General features: G+C 41.2%; 1 protein-coding gene across 1 annotated transcript; it reads right to left on the reverse strand.

Annotated features, from left to right (window-relative positions):
- Positions 1-1,104: 1,104 nt before the first annotated feature.
- ADH4 (alcohol dehydrogenase 4 (class II), pi polypeptide) lies at positions 1,105-8,719 on the reverse strand. The gene is made up of 9 exons (NM_001031152.3): positions 8,687-8,719; positions 7,377-7,478; positions 6,657-6,798; positions 5,982-6,069; positions 4,693-4,912; positions 3,872-4,132; positions 3,029-3,164; positions 2,206-2,344; positions 1,105-1,296 (listed from the first exon to the last, which is right to left on the reverse strand). The coding sequence occupies exons 1-9, from the start codon at positions 8,696-8,698 to the stop codon at positions 1,272-1,274; spliced, it is 1,125 nt and encodes a 374-aa protein (NP_001026323.1). The 5' UTR covers positions 8,699-8,719; the 3' UTR covers positions 1,105-1,271.
- Positions 8,720-17,064: the final 8,345 nt, after the last annotated feature.

Consider the following 17,064-nt stretch of genomic DNA (forward strand, 5'->3'; position numbering starts at 1 on the left):
TCAACTGTTTTCAGAATGCTTTCATGATCTCTTTCCAGTAACAAATGGAAAAGATGTAATTGTCCCATTTGCATAGCAGTGTACTGGGGCAAGGCAATTACTAGAAGAAAAATGCCTCTTCCCCCTAAGGTGATTACTGTTTGCATTCTGTTTTCTGAACAGTAGTTTTGACCAGCATCCCTTGGGAAAAAAACACCAAAAACCTTTTTGCCAAGCATCCTTGGCTTTTTAAGTATATAACCTCCTTTTAAACTAGGCAGATTTTCTGCCTTGGCTTTGCAGTCTGTTTCTTTGCCTGTTTTTCCAGACCTGCTCATTGCTTCCAGGTTTCACTTCTAATAAGTTGTATCCAGTCAGAACATATCAGCTATAGTTAAAGAAACCCTACAATTTTAAAACAACACAAGCAATTCCAACAAAATAATCAAAAAGAACCCTGATTCCTTTGTTGGAGCCAGCCCGTTACTACTCTCCTGTGACTTCCTACTTCAATAGCATGATCCTCTTTCTGAAACAAACTCAAGCTGTATCTATTCTGTTGGTTTTTTTGTTTTGTTTTCGTAGTACTGGCTGCAAATGCTTCTTCAGTTGCCAGTAGGTTTAAGGAAATAATAGCAGAATTTTCTCTGTGCTACTGAAGTCGTGGAGGTGACACCATTAGAAAAAAATCAACAAAGTAGTTTTATGCTATCAACTTTACAAAAATCCTGCCTTCTGCCACTGTAATTAGACAGATTGGAAAGAAGGCAGAATATAGATCTGACTTCCCAAGGAAACATGAATACACAGACATTTTTTAGGTCATTCATCCAACCAGTCTGCCTTCCTAGTTGGCTTCACAGTAGAGCTGAGCAGTAGGTCCTTCGTAGTCCTTGAGCAGCCTCAGAAGCTTGCCAGCTGCTCTAGTTTTTACTCCTTTCTGTGCAGCTGCAGCACACTGATGCTGCTTCTCAACCCTGCTACGCTTAGCAAGCCATGTGGTAGAATGTATCCCTGATCATTTGCTACTGAGTTTGAAAAATGCTGATCCGTATACTGTAAAACCACCTAAGGAATACAGTAAGATACAGCTATCAATATCTTAAAGATCAACAACTTCAACACTGCTTAGAAATATGCTTTTATTAACTAAATTGAGTTAGGCACAATTACATTTGAGGAACAGGTACAGAAGTAAGTCTTCAGTTGCAGGGTCCTACTCCTTGTCAGACATTCCATGATAAAAGGACAGTTATCACATGGCTGGCCAACTGGAAGGTTCATGGCTGGCTCTAAAACTTTAGAACTGTTCGAATGCTTAAAATGGAAAAGAAAATATTAAGAGTTACAAATATAGCATCCTTGAAAGCTGACAAGACATACTAAGGATCATGTTAGTCATTGAAGAATGAAATTATACCTCTAACAAATATTTATTAAAAAACCTGCCTGAAAATGTGTTAATAATGCTCATTGTCCTTGATCTTCAGTCTGTTCCCAAAGAAGATATGCTCAGCAGCAAAGTTTTTCAAATGATATGTGTCAGTTTTCAGTAACTACCCAAATTACCTTTGAGGAAAACTAATGTTTACAGGCATTCCCTCTTTTGGCAACTTGGAGTATTTTAAGTAACTTACACTGCTTTTTTTCCCCCTCACCATCTGCAGTCAATTGCAGAACTTTGCAGCCCAAATTGCTGTTTATCTTAATAAAGGAAGAAGCTACTGTAAAAGCTGTCTGACCCTATTAAGAAGTACAAGCTCGTATTGGCATTCTACTCCAGTTCAAACCAGAGAGAAAATATTTGAAGAGTAGCCTATTAAAAGCTGACTCTAAGTGATCTTTCTGCTGGTAATCTATCTTAGGTAGTTGTTTGAAAATAACTAAGTAGTAGATTTCAGCAGAACCACTAACTTAGACTCATGGTTTAATGAACTGTAAAAATGTATTTAGGAAAAACTGTCCTTTGATTTCTCTGTTTGCTTTTTTAAGAAGGACTGTTTTAGCAGTAGTTTTGGAAATACAAAGGTAAGAATAGCTCACCCCCTTTACCTGTGTATTTCCTTTATATGTTGCTTGCTTTTTACTCTGCCTGATGTGGCATGCGTTTAGAAGCTCAGATAAAGCGTATCTGTCTCAGAATGAACGTGCACAGGATATGCCAGCCCCTACCCTGATACTGTCCCCTAAAGAAACATCTACGCCTTTCGGTGTTATGAACATTACCTCTTTCCTTTATGCAGGAGATCAAAAGCCTCATTAATTTTGTCAAAAGGCAGGGTATGAGTCACAAACTCATCTACTTTGATCTTTTTGGCCATGTAGTCATTCACCAGCTTTGGTACACTGTCTACGCTCTTCCAGCCTGAAAGACAGCAAGCACATGTTTGTTTTTGCCCTTTCCACCCACCTCTGAACAAAAAGGAAGGAAAACATAACAATCTTTATGTGGGCGTTTGTCTGATAAATCTGAAAAGGAACAGAGATTGGCACCGTCTGTTCTTCCTGCTCTAGTCAGGTAGTGAATAAGGAATGAAAGAAGAGTACAAACCTTTCAATAGTATTTCAAAACTCAACAGCCCTCACCTAGAAAATCTTGTACTAGGCTTCTCCATCAGCCCCTCAATAGACCTTTACAACCCAACTAAGTTTTGTATTGCTTGGAAAAAGAGCTCCATAAAGAAATCCATCAAGTCTGGATACTTCACGAGCTTCAGCAATTACTGAATGTTGCTTCTTACAGAAGAGCTTTAAAATAAAAAGTTCCCACTTTAGCCCTACAATCTGCTTACTGACTAAGCAACACAAACACATTTTAGGTGAATTCCCATCTCCACAAAGGTCATTTTAGTACATCCCAAATCTTCAGCTGATAAGAAAGCAATTACACTATATCATTCCTTTAGAAATTTATGGTTGTATGGCTGTATTCTCTCTTTGAAATATGAGATACGTCATACCAATGTGTATGCAGCCTGTTTGTAGGAGTCTCAGATAAAGTATTCTCACATTTTGCAAATTAATTTTATCCCCAAAGCAGAAGAGTTACCTCCAAACGCAGTCCCTTTCCATGTCCGACCGGTTACTAGCTGGAACGGCCGCGTTGAGATCTCCTGACCAGCAGCAGCTACTCCAACTATCACACTGACTCCCCAGCCTTTGTGGCAGGCTTCCAAGGCAGCCCTCTTCACACACAGACAGGACAAAACAGAGCACGTATAGCTAACGTTTATGCTGCCTAGACTGGCACAGGTTTCAATTCCACTCCCTCAGTTAATAAATTGCCACATTAATATTTAAGGAACAGTAAATACACTGAAAGTTACATTAAGTCTCCCATTTGTTCAGACTCCTTACTCTGCTAATGATTCATTTTGCTCTTTTTATTTCCTGTCTGGCTTCCAGAAAAGTCATTGTGAGCTCCTACTGGGAGCTGGGATAAACTAAGTAGAGACCATGTAGACCATGCAGCTGACAGCTTAGCTATGTTGTTGTCATTCCTGAAAACCAAGCCTTACACTCACTGTTTCTAAAGGTTAAATTCACTGTCTGGGGGAGAAGGGAGATACTTAGCAGTCCTTGAGATTTTACTATTCATTGTACAGTATATTTCATATTGTATTTATTAATTAAAATGATTTCAAAGAGGCAACATTTTCATAGTATAAGAATACCATTTTAGCCTCAGAAGTAGCATTTTCATTAGTAGAGTTAGATATAAGTTGTCCTTTTTAGTCATAGTAGTTACCATTACTATTTAAAAATAAACAAATGAATTACCATGGCATGTTTTCTGTAACAAGAAAGCAGCTCATTTTCCTATTCAGCTGAACAACTAAGTGGCACCTTGCTAACCACCCCCCCCAGATGCTGCATTCATGCAAACACTCACCATGACTCCAACGTTACCAATACACTCAAATGAGTAGTCTACACCACCATCAGTCATTTCAACCAGCACCTCCTGTATGGGCTTCTCAAAGTCTTGAGGGCTAATGCACTCAGCAGCTCCAAACTCCTTGGCTTTGGCATAGGTATTCTTGTTTATGTCAATGCCAATGATCCGGGATGCTCCTGCCGCTTTACAGCCCATAACAGTAGCCAGCCCAACTCCTCCTAAACCAAAGACTGCACACGTGGAGCCAGGTTCCACCTAGGTGAAAAATAGAGAGCCATGAGCAACAGAGAAAATTCATCCTTCCACGAGTGGGAAATACTGGTTTAAAGATCTATTATGAAGAAAAGGCGGGGATAAATACAATAGCTACAAGACTTTATCACTTAGATAAGGCAAACTCTATGGAAAGTTCACTAAAGAACTCTTTAGGTGCCAGGCTTTCCTTTTTACCCAGACTCCACTTTCAGAACCTGCCCAAGCCTCATGTGCACTCACCTAGCAGCTCTCTTTCTCACTCTTCAAAACTATCAGACAGATTTGCACCGAGATTAAGATGACTTGGTAATTTCTGGAAAAGTTGGTATCAAAAAGTGATGCAGAATCTTTTATGTGCACTTCCTCTAATTTTCTTCTAATCTGATCGGGCCTTTATGGAGATGTTAGAAATTCTTAGTTAAACTTCATCAGTTGAAGAGCATAAAAACCCAGAAATCTTGTACATCATGGTTCCAGTCCCAGTGTAGCCCCTAAAGCGTTAGTGTACTTCAACTCAGATACAGTTGCAGAGAAAGGCCAGAAGCAACCATAGCCTTTACCTTAGCAGTGTTAACAGCAGCCCCATAACCTGTAGAGACGCCACAACCCAGCAGGCACACTTTATCGAAAGGTGCTGCAGGATCTATCTTAGCTACTGAGATATCGGCCACCACTGTGTACTCCGAGAAGGTGCTAGTCCCCATGAAGTGGTAAATCTGCTTTCCTTTGCAGGTGAATCTGATCGTACCATCAGGCATGAGTCCTTTCCCTTGAGTAACTCTTAAGGCAAAGACAGGAAAGTAGAGTCAGAGTCTTTAGCAGTAATCAATCCCACCAAAAAGTATCCCTTGAGTCTACTTAAAGGTATAGTTACATAATTGCACCACAGATTTTTGAAACATTGCAATAAACTATAAGTTGACTGAAATCAGACACTAGATTCCTAACACTGTGCTGTTAATTCCTCCAAGGAAGCACAGAAAGAACTGCAAAGTTTATCAGCATACTACCAATCCTAGCTACTTGTGCCACGAGATGGGTGTACCATACTCCCATCTTCACCTCCTTCAGTGCACTTCCCTGGAGTAGTACCTGTAGTTACATCACTCTAGCTTTTGGTTTTACAAGACTGTTTTCTTCAGAATGGAATCTGTGCTGTAATCTTATTTTTTCCAGCTGAAATTGCAGGAGAGTAACTTTAAAGTGTGAAAGATATGGAGATATCTTAATTAAGATAGCTCTTAATTTACGAAAGGAGATACCATATTCCTATGGGCAGAAGTTAGTGACCAAAGACAGATAATCTCCCTGATCACCAGGGCTCACTGTAGTACCATGCATCCAAGCTAGACCACCTATGAAACAGCATTAATGGTACGTCTGTCCCAACAACAGAGAATCCTTCCTTCCTTTGATTTACCACCTCTACTGCTTACCAGACTCAACTAGGAATTCAGCATGGAAGCAGGTATTAAGGAATAACAACTTTCTCTGTAATTCTGTACCACTCAAAACCTCCAGTGTTTGCACCAAGAGCTAAATTCTCTGAATCATTTCCCTTAAGTATGGATTAAATATGGAATCAGAACGTTTATGTTTTCAAAGCTGTGGAAAGAAGCTAACAGCTCTCAGCTTCACAAACGTGAAAATAAAAAGATTTATTCAAGAAACATTAAGGAAGAATGTAAAGTAATTTATAACTGACTCCTAAAGCATATACTTTCCATGTCATAAAATGATTCACTGAGAGTTTTACTTCTCAAAGAATCTGTCAATTACTTTTGAAAATCAGAACAGGTATATGTTCAACAGCTACTAGACTGTGTGTCAAGACAAAAAGCATACACACCTTATCTTTTGGCACAGATTAGTTTTAGGATTCTTGCAGTACTTGCACTCGCCACACTGGGGGATGTACAGAGGGATCACGGTGTCCCCTAGCAGAAAAAAAAATCTGGCTATTACTGAGTCAACCAAGGCTTTTTTAGGAGAAAAGTGAAGGTACTCAACTTTTACAGCTTTTAAGCAACTGCTCATTTAAAACTTCTGTGTGCTAGAGACTGCTTAGAGTATAGGGTAGCGCTGTTTATGGAGTGCTAGGTAGAACACTTTCTCACACCTGGACAGAAAGCTAATCAGAAGTTTATCATTCCAGAACAAATAGGCACGACTGTAAAACAAAACAACCTCAAGCTAACAGAATGTCTAATGATTAGACATTTTAAGCTCTTTAGTTAAAACAACAGGTGATAACTATCATTTGAAAACAAAAAACCTTCTCATTATATTGATCCAACTTCAAGTAAGAAATCTGGCGTCTTCCAATCATTAAACCATGAGCATGTCGAATACTTAGCATTATCCCTCACTATTCCTCACAGACGAAAGAAATGCATGCAGGCATACACCCTAAAATAAAACACTATATTAATTATTACAGTAAACCATGTGACAGTTGATGTTGTAGTAAAGCAACACTTCCAAGGAAGTAATAAAAAGTGGAAGATGCCAGGTATTTTCTTACCTGGCTTTACTTTTGTTACTCCTTCCCCAACACTTTCTACAATTCCTGCTCCTTCATGACCCAGAATCACAGGGAAACATCCCTCGGGATCAGCACCACTCAGAGTATAGGCATCAGTGTGACAGAGAGCAGTGGCAACTATCTGTAAAGAAATATATAAGCTCAGGCATCTTAAAAAAAAATAGTAACGCAGGTTTAAATATTCCCCTTTGGTTAGTAATCCAGAAAAATTGCTGATAGAAGCTTTCTGATCCAAGCAATCTTTGTGACACAACAAGCTTACTTTCACTCCTGGTAAGGCAGGTGGTATATCATACTCTGAAAGAAGGAAATTTATGATGGTACATCTTCTCATTTCCATCAACTATATTCTGATGTTAAAACAGGCAAAATATGTCATCTGGTTTCCTCAAAGTAGGAATTAGTAGTCCAAGTCTTCTCCATGCAAGTTGGGCATCAGTAATTTCAAATCTGGGAGCCCAAGTCTAGCTATGATTTTTAGACCAGACTGAATTACGACCAATAGAAACTAAAAGACCATGAAATTAAAAATGTTTTCCATAAACAGGAGATCTAAACCCCAAAATTTTCTTCTTTGTAAAGCCAGCTGAGTTGAGAATGAACTAGCACTTTTCATTCAACATTTCTTCTGCTGGTAAACAAACAGCTTTAATACTCAATGTCCCAAAATATAACGCATACAGTTACCAATTTAATTACCTTGATGCGAACTTCATGAGCTTTTGGCGGAGCGACTTCCACCTCCTCAATAGAGAGAGGTTTACCTGCCTCCCAGGCAACAGCAGCCTTGCATTTAATAACCTAAAAGACAACAAAATAAAAAGAGAACAGAACATTGATTGTTTCATTTAAATTTAATTCTTGTTCAGCCAAGCAAAGAAGCGAGAGAAAGGCAAGTAGCTTTCGGGAAGAATGCCAGATCTGAAACACGTGGCTTCAGCACAAAGACTTCATTGCCCTACATTTCACAAAGTTAATGAGTGAACCAACACGCAGAATTTGAATGTTAGTCTCCTAATGAGCAAATATATAATAAGAGAAGGAGAAAACAGGCAGGGCATCGATTAGTCCATATTTTGCCTTCTGGAAAATCCATCTTTCTGACAATGCAACGTACAGTCATTTCCTGAAGGAAACCTGTGAGAGAGTTGTAGAATCAAGCTGAGGGCCTCATGTACAAGGATAGAACCTGACAAGGAACGCCATCGCTGACTTGCTTGCCTTGGAAGAGACCCCTCTGCAATGTAGTCCAGAACAGTAACCACATATTTTGGAATAATTTGCTTATGCCAAAACTGATCTTGCACTGATTTTCTTTCATGCCAACAAAAACTGAGCCATAGCTTTGACGGCCGAAAAAATGAGGTACTGTATAGCATACACTACAAGTTGATATAAGAAATGACATTCTGGCGTGTTCTGACTATCCACCATACCCCTGTTGACTCTGAACTGCTGAACGCGCCAGATTTCGGCACGAAGTCTGAACTCGACAAACAAAGCACAGAAGGCATCGATTCTGAACTCGACAAACAAAGCGCAGAAGGCAATCGATACTCTGCACAGCACTGCCCGATTTCCCATAGAAACGGGGAACCGTTCAGTGAAAATCCCTCGGCAGCAGCCCGCTCCTCTCGGGAAGCGGCTGTTCCTGGGAGCAGCCCCGAAATCCGCGTTTCGGTGAGCTCCGGCAGGCGGCTTAGGGGGACCTCCCTAAAACTCACGGCGCGCGTACAGAATCGGGCTTTGGAACTCGCAGCGAGCTGAGGAAACCGCCGTCACTCGGCAGAGCCGCGCCAGCCCCCAACCCGCCCAGCAGCCCCGCGCACGGCCCCCCGCTGCTTCCGGCCTCCTGGCGCGGGGGGACAACAGAGCCCGAGAGGCGCGAAGCACACCCCCGCACCGCATCCCGGAAGAGCATTCTTAGGGGGAAAAAAAGGGAGTGGGGGGAAAGCGATAAGACCGCTACGCTGACAGGAAAAAGGCTTCGGAACCGCGCGCGGCCTCACCCCGCTGGCCATGGCGCGCTGTCGTTCCCGGACGGAGAAGAAAGGCAGCGCCGCCCCCTTCGCTCGCGGTGCGCACGCGCGGTGCGCGCGGCCGCTAAGGGAGTAGGAGCCGTTAGGACCGTTGTGAGGGGGCGGTTTTTGAGGAGGGAGGCGGGTGGAGCTCCTCTGGGGCTGCTACCTCTGAGGCAGTTTTCTGCTGTGAGGCGTGTAGGCACGTGGTGCTAAGGCCAGGTGGGGCTTCAAGCCCCTTTTGTGTTGGTAGCTGAGGCTGAAACCCTAGCATGATTTATCCCTTTCCCTTGTTAAATTCCGCTGTGCCAGCCCCTCCTGTGAGCTTCTTGCTCTGGTTGCCTCTGGTTTGTCAGTGCTTCCAGTACACCTCAAAACATTCTGTGTTGAGTTAACTCCACTGGTGCTTGGCTTTTGCCAGCAGCTTTATAACCGATGTTCTGGAAGCTGCAGTGGCTGATTCTGGTAGACAGAAATGTAAGTACGTAAATCATAAACGCTTCATAAATCACTGTGCTCACTGTCCGATCTCAGAGATAGATTTGTTTTCTTTTTTTCTTTCCCTTGCAGTTTTGTAACCCTGTCTCTAGTATTGCCTTCTACTCTGGGAGGCCCATGGAAATTTTAAGAGGTTTTACAACTTCTGTTCTCCAAACCATGCAAGCAGATAAAGTTACCACACTGTGCTGTTGGCTGAACTATATATGCTTTGTCATCTATGTTTCAGGTTTATACAGCAACGCTGTGTAGGTGAAGGCTCCCAGTGCCGTACTGTTTCTTACACTGGGTTGTTTTTGGTGTGTTATTCTGGCAGGTGGCATGTACTAATCAGAAACACCTCCTATGAGGAAAGGTTGAGGGAAATGGGCTTGTTTAGTTTGGAGAAGAGAAGGCTCCGGAGAGACCTCATTGCGGCCTTCTAGTACTTGAAGAGAGCATATAGACAGGAGGGGGGACAACTGTTTACGAGGGTGGATAATGATAGGACAAGGGGGAATGGTCTTAAACTGAGACAGGGGAGGTTTAGGTTGGATATTAGGAGGATGTTTTTCACACAGAGGGTGGTGACACACTGGAACAGGTTGCCCAAGGAGGTTGTGGATGCCCCATCCCTGGAGGCATTCAAGGCCAGGCTGGATGTGGCTCTGGGCAGCCTGGTCTGGTGGTTGGCAACCCTGCACATAGCAGGGGGGTTGAAATTAGATGATCATTGTGGTCCTTTTCAACCAAGGCCATTCTATGATTCTATGAAAATCCAAGAAAGGAAGTCTTTTGCAAGCTTGGCAGCTTGGTGCTCATCTCTGAGAAGTCTGAATGTGGATGGGAAAAACTAGCTATGTGACAGTATCAGAATGGAAAGGTGATGGCACTTTGACTTCTGGCTGCTACCTCATGCACTGGAGAATGGAGTGGCCAGGTGTAGGTAGGCAGAGAGGACTGACACACAAAATTGAAATGCATTCACACGAGCGTTACCTGGTTCGTTTCCCTGAAAAGATTGTACCGGAAGTAATTTTTTTCTCCTATTAACACCATTTCCTAAACAAGATCAATATGATTAATTTTGATAGAGATATTTCAGTAAGAGCAGTCCCATTGATCCTGTAATAACTTGTACCCCTGTTCCACAAGTTCCTGTGTGCAAGTGGAACAGTGAAGCTGGATACGTTTCAGCACTGGTTGCTCTAGTGCATCAGTCTTCTTGTGGGGCTTTGCTCTCAAAATTGGCCTTCTGGCTGCTTGGAAAATAGGAATGTTTAAAGAAATCGTTTTATTTTCTTTAATTTAAAATGTTCAAAGCTGACTGATACTACTTGGGGTGTTCTTAGTGAATTATAATATTATGGCTTTGTGAATAGAAATTAAAAATTTCAAGAAATGGTTGAAAAGGAAAACATAGTAGAGGGGTAATTTTACTATTCTGAAGTACAATGCTGAAGTATACTGAAGTAAAATAACTCATCAAGTTAAAGGCCCGTGCTAACATAATGTTTATAAAATAAATATGTGTAATGTGTGTAAAATGCTGATGGCATTTTTACAATAGAGATGAAAGAAGTTGGGATAGTGGAAGACTTTTCGTATTTTAGTTATGGGAATAAGCTATTTGGGGAAGTTCGTGATTAATATCCTCAGGAATCTGTTTTCACTAACAATCAAACTTTAAAGGACTGATCTTTCATGTGTTGATTCTAGTGTATGAATATTTAACTATGCAAGAGGCATTTTAAAGATAAAAGTGAGGGAAGGGTTGTGATGGCAATACCTTGCTTGCTCTTGATAGCATCTTCTGATACATACTAATGTCTTGCTAGTTCTTTAAAGGTAGTTATTTGGTCACCTGTGAAACCAGCGATCGTATAGGAATTAAGCAGGATTTGAGGAGCTCCTTAATGAGTTGATGAAATCCGAGGTCCTGGAAAGCTTGTAGCCCTTATCAAAGGTGCAGGAGGATCTCCAGGTTGTTGGAAAGCTAGTAGTAATGCGTTTGCTGCCTGAAGGAATGGGCAGCTGAAGCACTTCTCGCTAGTACTCATCATATGAGGCTGCTAGCAAACCTCAGCAACGACGGTTGCAGGGTGTTCGATGAAGGTGGCAATCGCACACGCATCTCCTCACACACATCGCTGTGCAGTTGGCAAGCCTACGCCACCGATGCGTGCTGCAGGCAAAAGGTGGAACTGTGCAGGAATCCGAATCTTCCAGCACGGTCGGGAAAGTCCATCGAAAGCCCCGCAGAGAACGCGGTAAGGAACCCACCAGGTGGCACTGCTAGGGTAGCAGAGCTCGGCGCACCCGGCAGGGCTTCACAAGGTCTTGGCAGGAGTTCCAAGTAGCTGGTAAAGTGCAAGTTATCACTGACTTAAGGCAGAATTATTTTGTTGCAGTCAAATTCTGTCTTTTCAACATTTATATTTTTTTTCTTAAGTGGAAAATAAATGTTTCTGTCAAGTTAGCAAAACTAGGAATAATGCATGATGATACAGGTGGAGGAACTATTTAGCTTCTAGCATGTCTGGTGTTTTGTTTTGTTGTTGTTGTTGGGTTTTTTTTGGCTTTTTGTTAGTCTCTATACACGCGTTTAAGTTCACTGTAGAGTTACTAGGCTAACTGATGGCTTTTGTGGGGACTTCCTGCTAGTATAAAATTAAAACTGCACGTGCAAAAAAAGTAGTATTACAGACATTTAGCTTATTGAAAGGAGCTTGCAGGGTTTTCTCATGTAGAGAAGTGCTAGAACTTCAAACATTTAGTGAGTTCTTTTGGTATCCCCTCATTACCTGTAACCTTATTGTTTTGTACTTAAAAAGTAATTAAGAGAAGTAAAGGTACTTTTAAAAGCAGGGAAAGTGGATTCTGTTTGCAAACATCACTATGAACTGGCAGCGAGGTGGAATTTGTTAACCTCTGATAACTCATTTGTGTGTTTATGATGTGCTGTGTAGTTGTTGACTGTGCTGAGAGATTTCTAGAAGTTCAAAGGGCTGCCTGCTAGGATAAGAGTTTCTCAAAAGAGGTCAAAAGGCATTAATCTTACAGCTCAAAGTAAGTGTTGATTTACTAGAATGACCTGCTCACAGTGGCAGCTCTGTTCTTTGGGGACGATTTTGCTTTCTAACTACATTCCTGTATAGCTGTCACATGATGATGAGAAACTTATGTACTGTCTTATACAGCATGCTTTAAATTAAATGACTGGCACAATAACAATAAGCTTTTTAGGATCCCCCTTGAAACTGTCCTTGCACTGGAGAGAAACTTGGAAGTTTTCTTCCCTTGGATGGGCTCAGCTCTCTTGTTCTTTGCTAAATTGTCCTTGATACAGATAAAGTCACACTAAAAGAGAGTATCACAGAAAGGTTTGCAAAGACTAAGTATTTTCAGACATTTTCCAGTGAAGAGGCCTCTGTGATCTGCTAGATGATTCTCTGCACCCCATGCTTCCTGTGCTTCCTTCCATCCTATGTATTTTGTGTAAAATAAGATAAGTATTTGATTGCTCTATCATGTCTGTTTATAATGGTTATATAGTTTGGCAATGAAATGTTGAAAACTCCTTGAAACCTGAAGCTGTGGAAATGCATAGCCTCGTTGATTGTATGTCTGTTTTCCTGTTTAGATATGAATTACTGTACCAAATGAGGTGTTCTTGGAGCATTTGAAGAAGTTTTTGTTTGCTTGCTTTTTTAATGTATCCAAGCTGGTGCACTCATAAGACTAGATAACAAAATATCCAGCTTCTAAAATATGTTTCATCCACAATATAATGTGGATTTAATTTCTTGGTACCTTGCCCCTCTCTTGCAATCATAAAGTCAAAAGCATCACTGGTTTATGACAACAAGGCAACCAGATCAAATTTCTTTGCCATATAGTCAGATACCAGCTTTTGTACACTCTCCATACTCTTCCAACCTGCAACAAAGCCCGTAAAACCAAGTTTCATCAACAGTGAGCAAACTGAATTTAGTCAATAGATGATGTTTCTGAGATTGCTGGAGGAGAATCAGTTTTGCAATGAATTACATCCGTATTTTAAAGTAATTTAAAGTGAATGCCAGGTATGCTGCATCCCTCTACACATTGCTGACAAAATATTTAGATGAATATCAAAAGTTTTACAGTTCATGAGCTGCAAGAGCAAGCTTATCCAATTAGTGAACATATGTGTTTATAGTTAATAAATCTAACTGAAATAATACAGTGATGTGTATTTGGACAGCTTCTAGGATACTGGAAGTTAGTGAAGGAGATGTGTCTGTAATTGGTGTGATTACTGGAAATGACAGTTTTTCCTCAGTGCTTCACTAACTGGTGAAAGAGTATAGCTATTCCGAATCGTTACCTGAGACTCTGCCTCTGCCTGCACTGTATTCACAGTGCAAAAACTGACCTCCAGTGAAGGTGGCTTTTATATTCTGCTCCATTATCAGCTGCATTGGACAAACAGGGGTCAGTTGCCCCACGACAGCCATTCCAGCAGTCAAAAATGTTGCCTAGCCTACAGTAGAGCTTTCAAAAGCAGCTTTCCAGGAAAGAAAGCAAGTTCAAGTTGGAAGAGCAATCTCATTGCTGTCACAGTGAAGTGATTGGACTCTTAGTCATTTGTTACTGCCACAATACTGAAAACAAAAGGAAGTGGATCAGAGTGACATCAGTGAGGTGAGAATCACAGATCAAAACCTTCTAACTGACAGAAAAGCAGGTATTAAGAAAAAAAAATGTCTATTTTCACTGTAAATATAAATATGACTGAATATGCATGGGGCTTTCCCCTTTTGTTCCCTTCTTTTAAAAAGGTAGAATTCAGTTTTTGAATGAGTATGTTTGAGTACATACTCAGAAAATTTGCTGCAACCTAACTAAAATCCCTGCCTAGGGGGATACATACATATCTCAGCATAGTTATCTCTTAATCCAGAAAGCCTTTTGTTTTTTTCTTTAGCAGACTGTTGGTTTATAAACCAAAAAAAATCAACCTGCAAATTTTTGATCTGTGATATCTAGGCCTCTAGGAGATAATCATTATTTTATCTCTACATGTGTAGCAAAAGTCAGATGCTCAGATGTGTTTTGCAGCAGGAATATGTTTCCTTTCTCCAGTGGATAGATTATACTTTTTCTCCCTCTCATCACCTTCTAGTTTCAGGTAAGTTTCAGATAATATTTTGCATTTGGAACAGTAGTTTTAAAATCCTTGACTGTGCTAAAGGGACTGGAAATTTAGTAATAACTTTGCTATATGATGTCTAGGTCACTGTGCTATTGTTGAGCTATCTACAACACTCTAGTCCTTCAGCTGTGGCTGAGCACCTGGTTCCCTGAAAAGAGACTGACAGTGTACAGAATGAATGTAGAACAGATATGACAGACTGATAGCATTTCACAGTGTTATGGGTGTTGTCTGTGACATGAGGGATTGTTGGTTGGTTGGTTGTTGTCCTCACTTTCACGAGTAACTACAGGTTCCTGACCACCCTCTTGGGAGTTATGACTGAAGTGTTTATGGAGAAATATTGTTTCAATGCTCTGCTGTCCAATCTGTACTGAATCTTTCACCACTGGTCACTAATCCAGTGAGTAGAAGCTTTAATGTTAAGGAGAGGATCAGTATATTCAGAAGTTCTGAATGAGATCCAGTGGCCACATTTTCTTATAAGTTGATGCTGCTTCAATGACTTCTGGGGTTTTTTTGCTGAGGGACTTTGGGACTGCTGCAAGACATCAGTTTATACTAGAAGGTTTCACTGATCTTCTATTTCTGGGCAGTGTCTTAGAATTACAAACAAAGTCAAATTTATGTCTATTCCCCAACAGGTCATAGCATGGAACAATTTAGGGTTTAAATAGGATACTTCCAGAAAGTGGAAAAGTTATTTCTCCTTCATATTTTAGTAGGCAAATTGAGAAGTTCAGTTCACAATATTGACTAAAACTGAAAAATAGTTTTCTATTACAGAATATATTTCATGTTTGTTTGTTTGTTTGTTTTCCTCTCCCTAATGTTGTTGGACACAATCCATAGAAGAGTCCATGCAAATATTTGGCAAGTTTCTTTGACGGAGGTGACTGATTTTTGTTTTATTTTTATTATAAAAATTGAAAGGGAATGCTTTGCAAAATAGATGATGATACTTTTTAGTGTCCCAATAATCATTTGATCCTAGAAAATAAAAATCAGATGAAGAGTAGTTGTTATCTTACTATAGACCTTTCTACAATATATCCTGGGTTATCTGGGGGATCTATTGTGTGTGTCAGGTAGCAGGTAGCTTGAGAGTCCATGAGAAAGTTCATAGGTATGGCTGCTGCCACATCCAGGGATGCTGAAAGAGAAGTGACAGGAAAATGTCCGAGGCAAGCAGTAGTCAAGGATGGCAGTAGGAAGGGCCTTAAAGGAAGCACCAGCATTAATCTTTGGCCTTCTGACAGTGATATGTCCAATACATTTGAAAGTGCCATGGCATTACTGCAGGGAAAGTCCAGCGCCAACCATCGTGGGATGTGGAGAGCATAACAGTGGTGCCATGGATCAGAGAAAAATTGGATCACTGAGAAACATAAGAGGGATTGTGTGATTTATTTATTTGTTTGTTTGTTTGTTTGTTTTGCTGTTACCTTTTGTGTTTTTCTCTAAGACAGGTCACAGTGACTTCCAGTAAAATTTCTACTGTGGACTCTGGGAGCAGTCCAGGCTGCTCAGGTGGGTGGGTCTACCTGGCTGCTGCACTGGCTGCATATGCTAATAGGCATCTGTAATCATGTGAAGCTATGGTGCAGGCACACTCTGGAGTCAAAACTATATGTTTGGTTTTGAGATTGATTGATTGAGACTGTGCTTCAGTCTTTACTGCTAAGACTGTCTCTTGGGAATCCCAGACCTTGGAGATAAGAGAATCTGAGGAAAGGAAGACTTCCCCTTGTTCAAGGAAGATCTGGTCACAGATCATCTAGATAAACTCGATGCACTCAAATCCATGGGAATGAATTCACAAGTGCTGAGGGTGCTGGCAGAAGTGATTGCTAAGCTGCTCTGTGTTGTCTTTGAAAGGTCATGGAGAATGGGAGAAGTACCTGAGGACTGTTGGAAAGCCACCATCACTCCAGTCTTCAAAAAGGGGCAAAAAGAAGGAGCCAAGAAGCTATTAGAGAAAATACAAGCCAATCAGACTCATCTCTGTCCCTAGGAAGGTGATGGAAGAGCTTGCTTATTCTGGATGTCATCTCCAAGCAAGTGGAAAAAAAAAAGGGTATCAGGATTAGTCAGCATAGATTAACCAAGAGGAAATAATGATCAATCGGTCTGGTAGCCTTATATGATGGTATGATCAGCTGGGTAGATGAGAGGAAAGCAGTGGATGTTGTGTACCTTGACTTCAGCAAGGCTTTGGACACTGTCTCCCACAGCATCCCCAAAGGCAAGCTTAGGAAGCGTGGGACAGAAGAGTGGACGGTGAGGATGGTTGAGAACTGGCTGTCTGGCCAAGCTCCGAGACCTATGATCAGCAGCATGAACTCTAGTTGGAGGCCTGTAGCTGGTGATGTTTCCCAGGGGTTGGTACTAGTCCCAGTTTTGTTCAACATCTTCATCAGTGAACAAGATGGCGGGATACAATGTACCCTCAGCAGGTTTGCTGATGATACGAACCTGGGAGGAGTGGTTGCTGTACCAAAAGGCTATGCTGCCATTCAGTGAGACCTGGACAGGCTGGAGAATTGGGAAGAGAGGAATATGATGAGGTTCAGCAGAGCCTAGTACATACAGTTCTACATGTGGAGAGGGATAACTCCATGCATTGGTAGAGGTTTGGGACTGACATGCTAGAAGGGAGTAGAATTAAGAAAATACATGGTGATCCTGAGAGATG

This window comes from Gallus gallus, chromosome 4 (assembly GCF_016699485.2).
Source record: "Gallus gallus isolate bGalGal1 chromosome 4, bGalGal1.mat.broiler.GRCg7b, whole genome shotgun sequence".
NCBI lineage: Eukaryota > Metazoa > Chordata > Aves > Galliformes > Phasianidae > Gallus > Gallus gallus.

Bases quoted from the DNA above. Each gene is read 5' to 3' on its own strand.
- ADH4 (NM_001031152.3), bottom strand. The intron at 4,913-5,981 runs GTGTGTATGCTT...CTTTGCCTTAAG, and splicing joins AATCTGTGCCAAAAGATAAG to AGTTACTCAAGGGAAAGGAC. The intron at 3,165-3,871 runs GTGAGTGTTTGC...CTGTGTGTGAAG, and splicing joins TTGGTAACGTTGGAGTCATG to AGGGCTGCCTTGGAAGCCTG.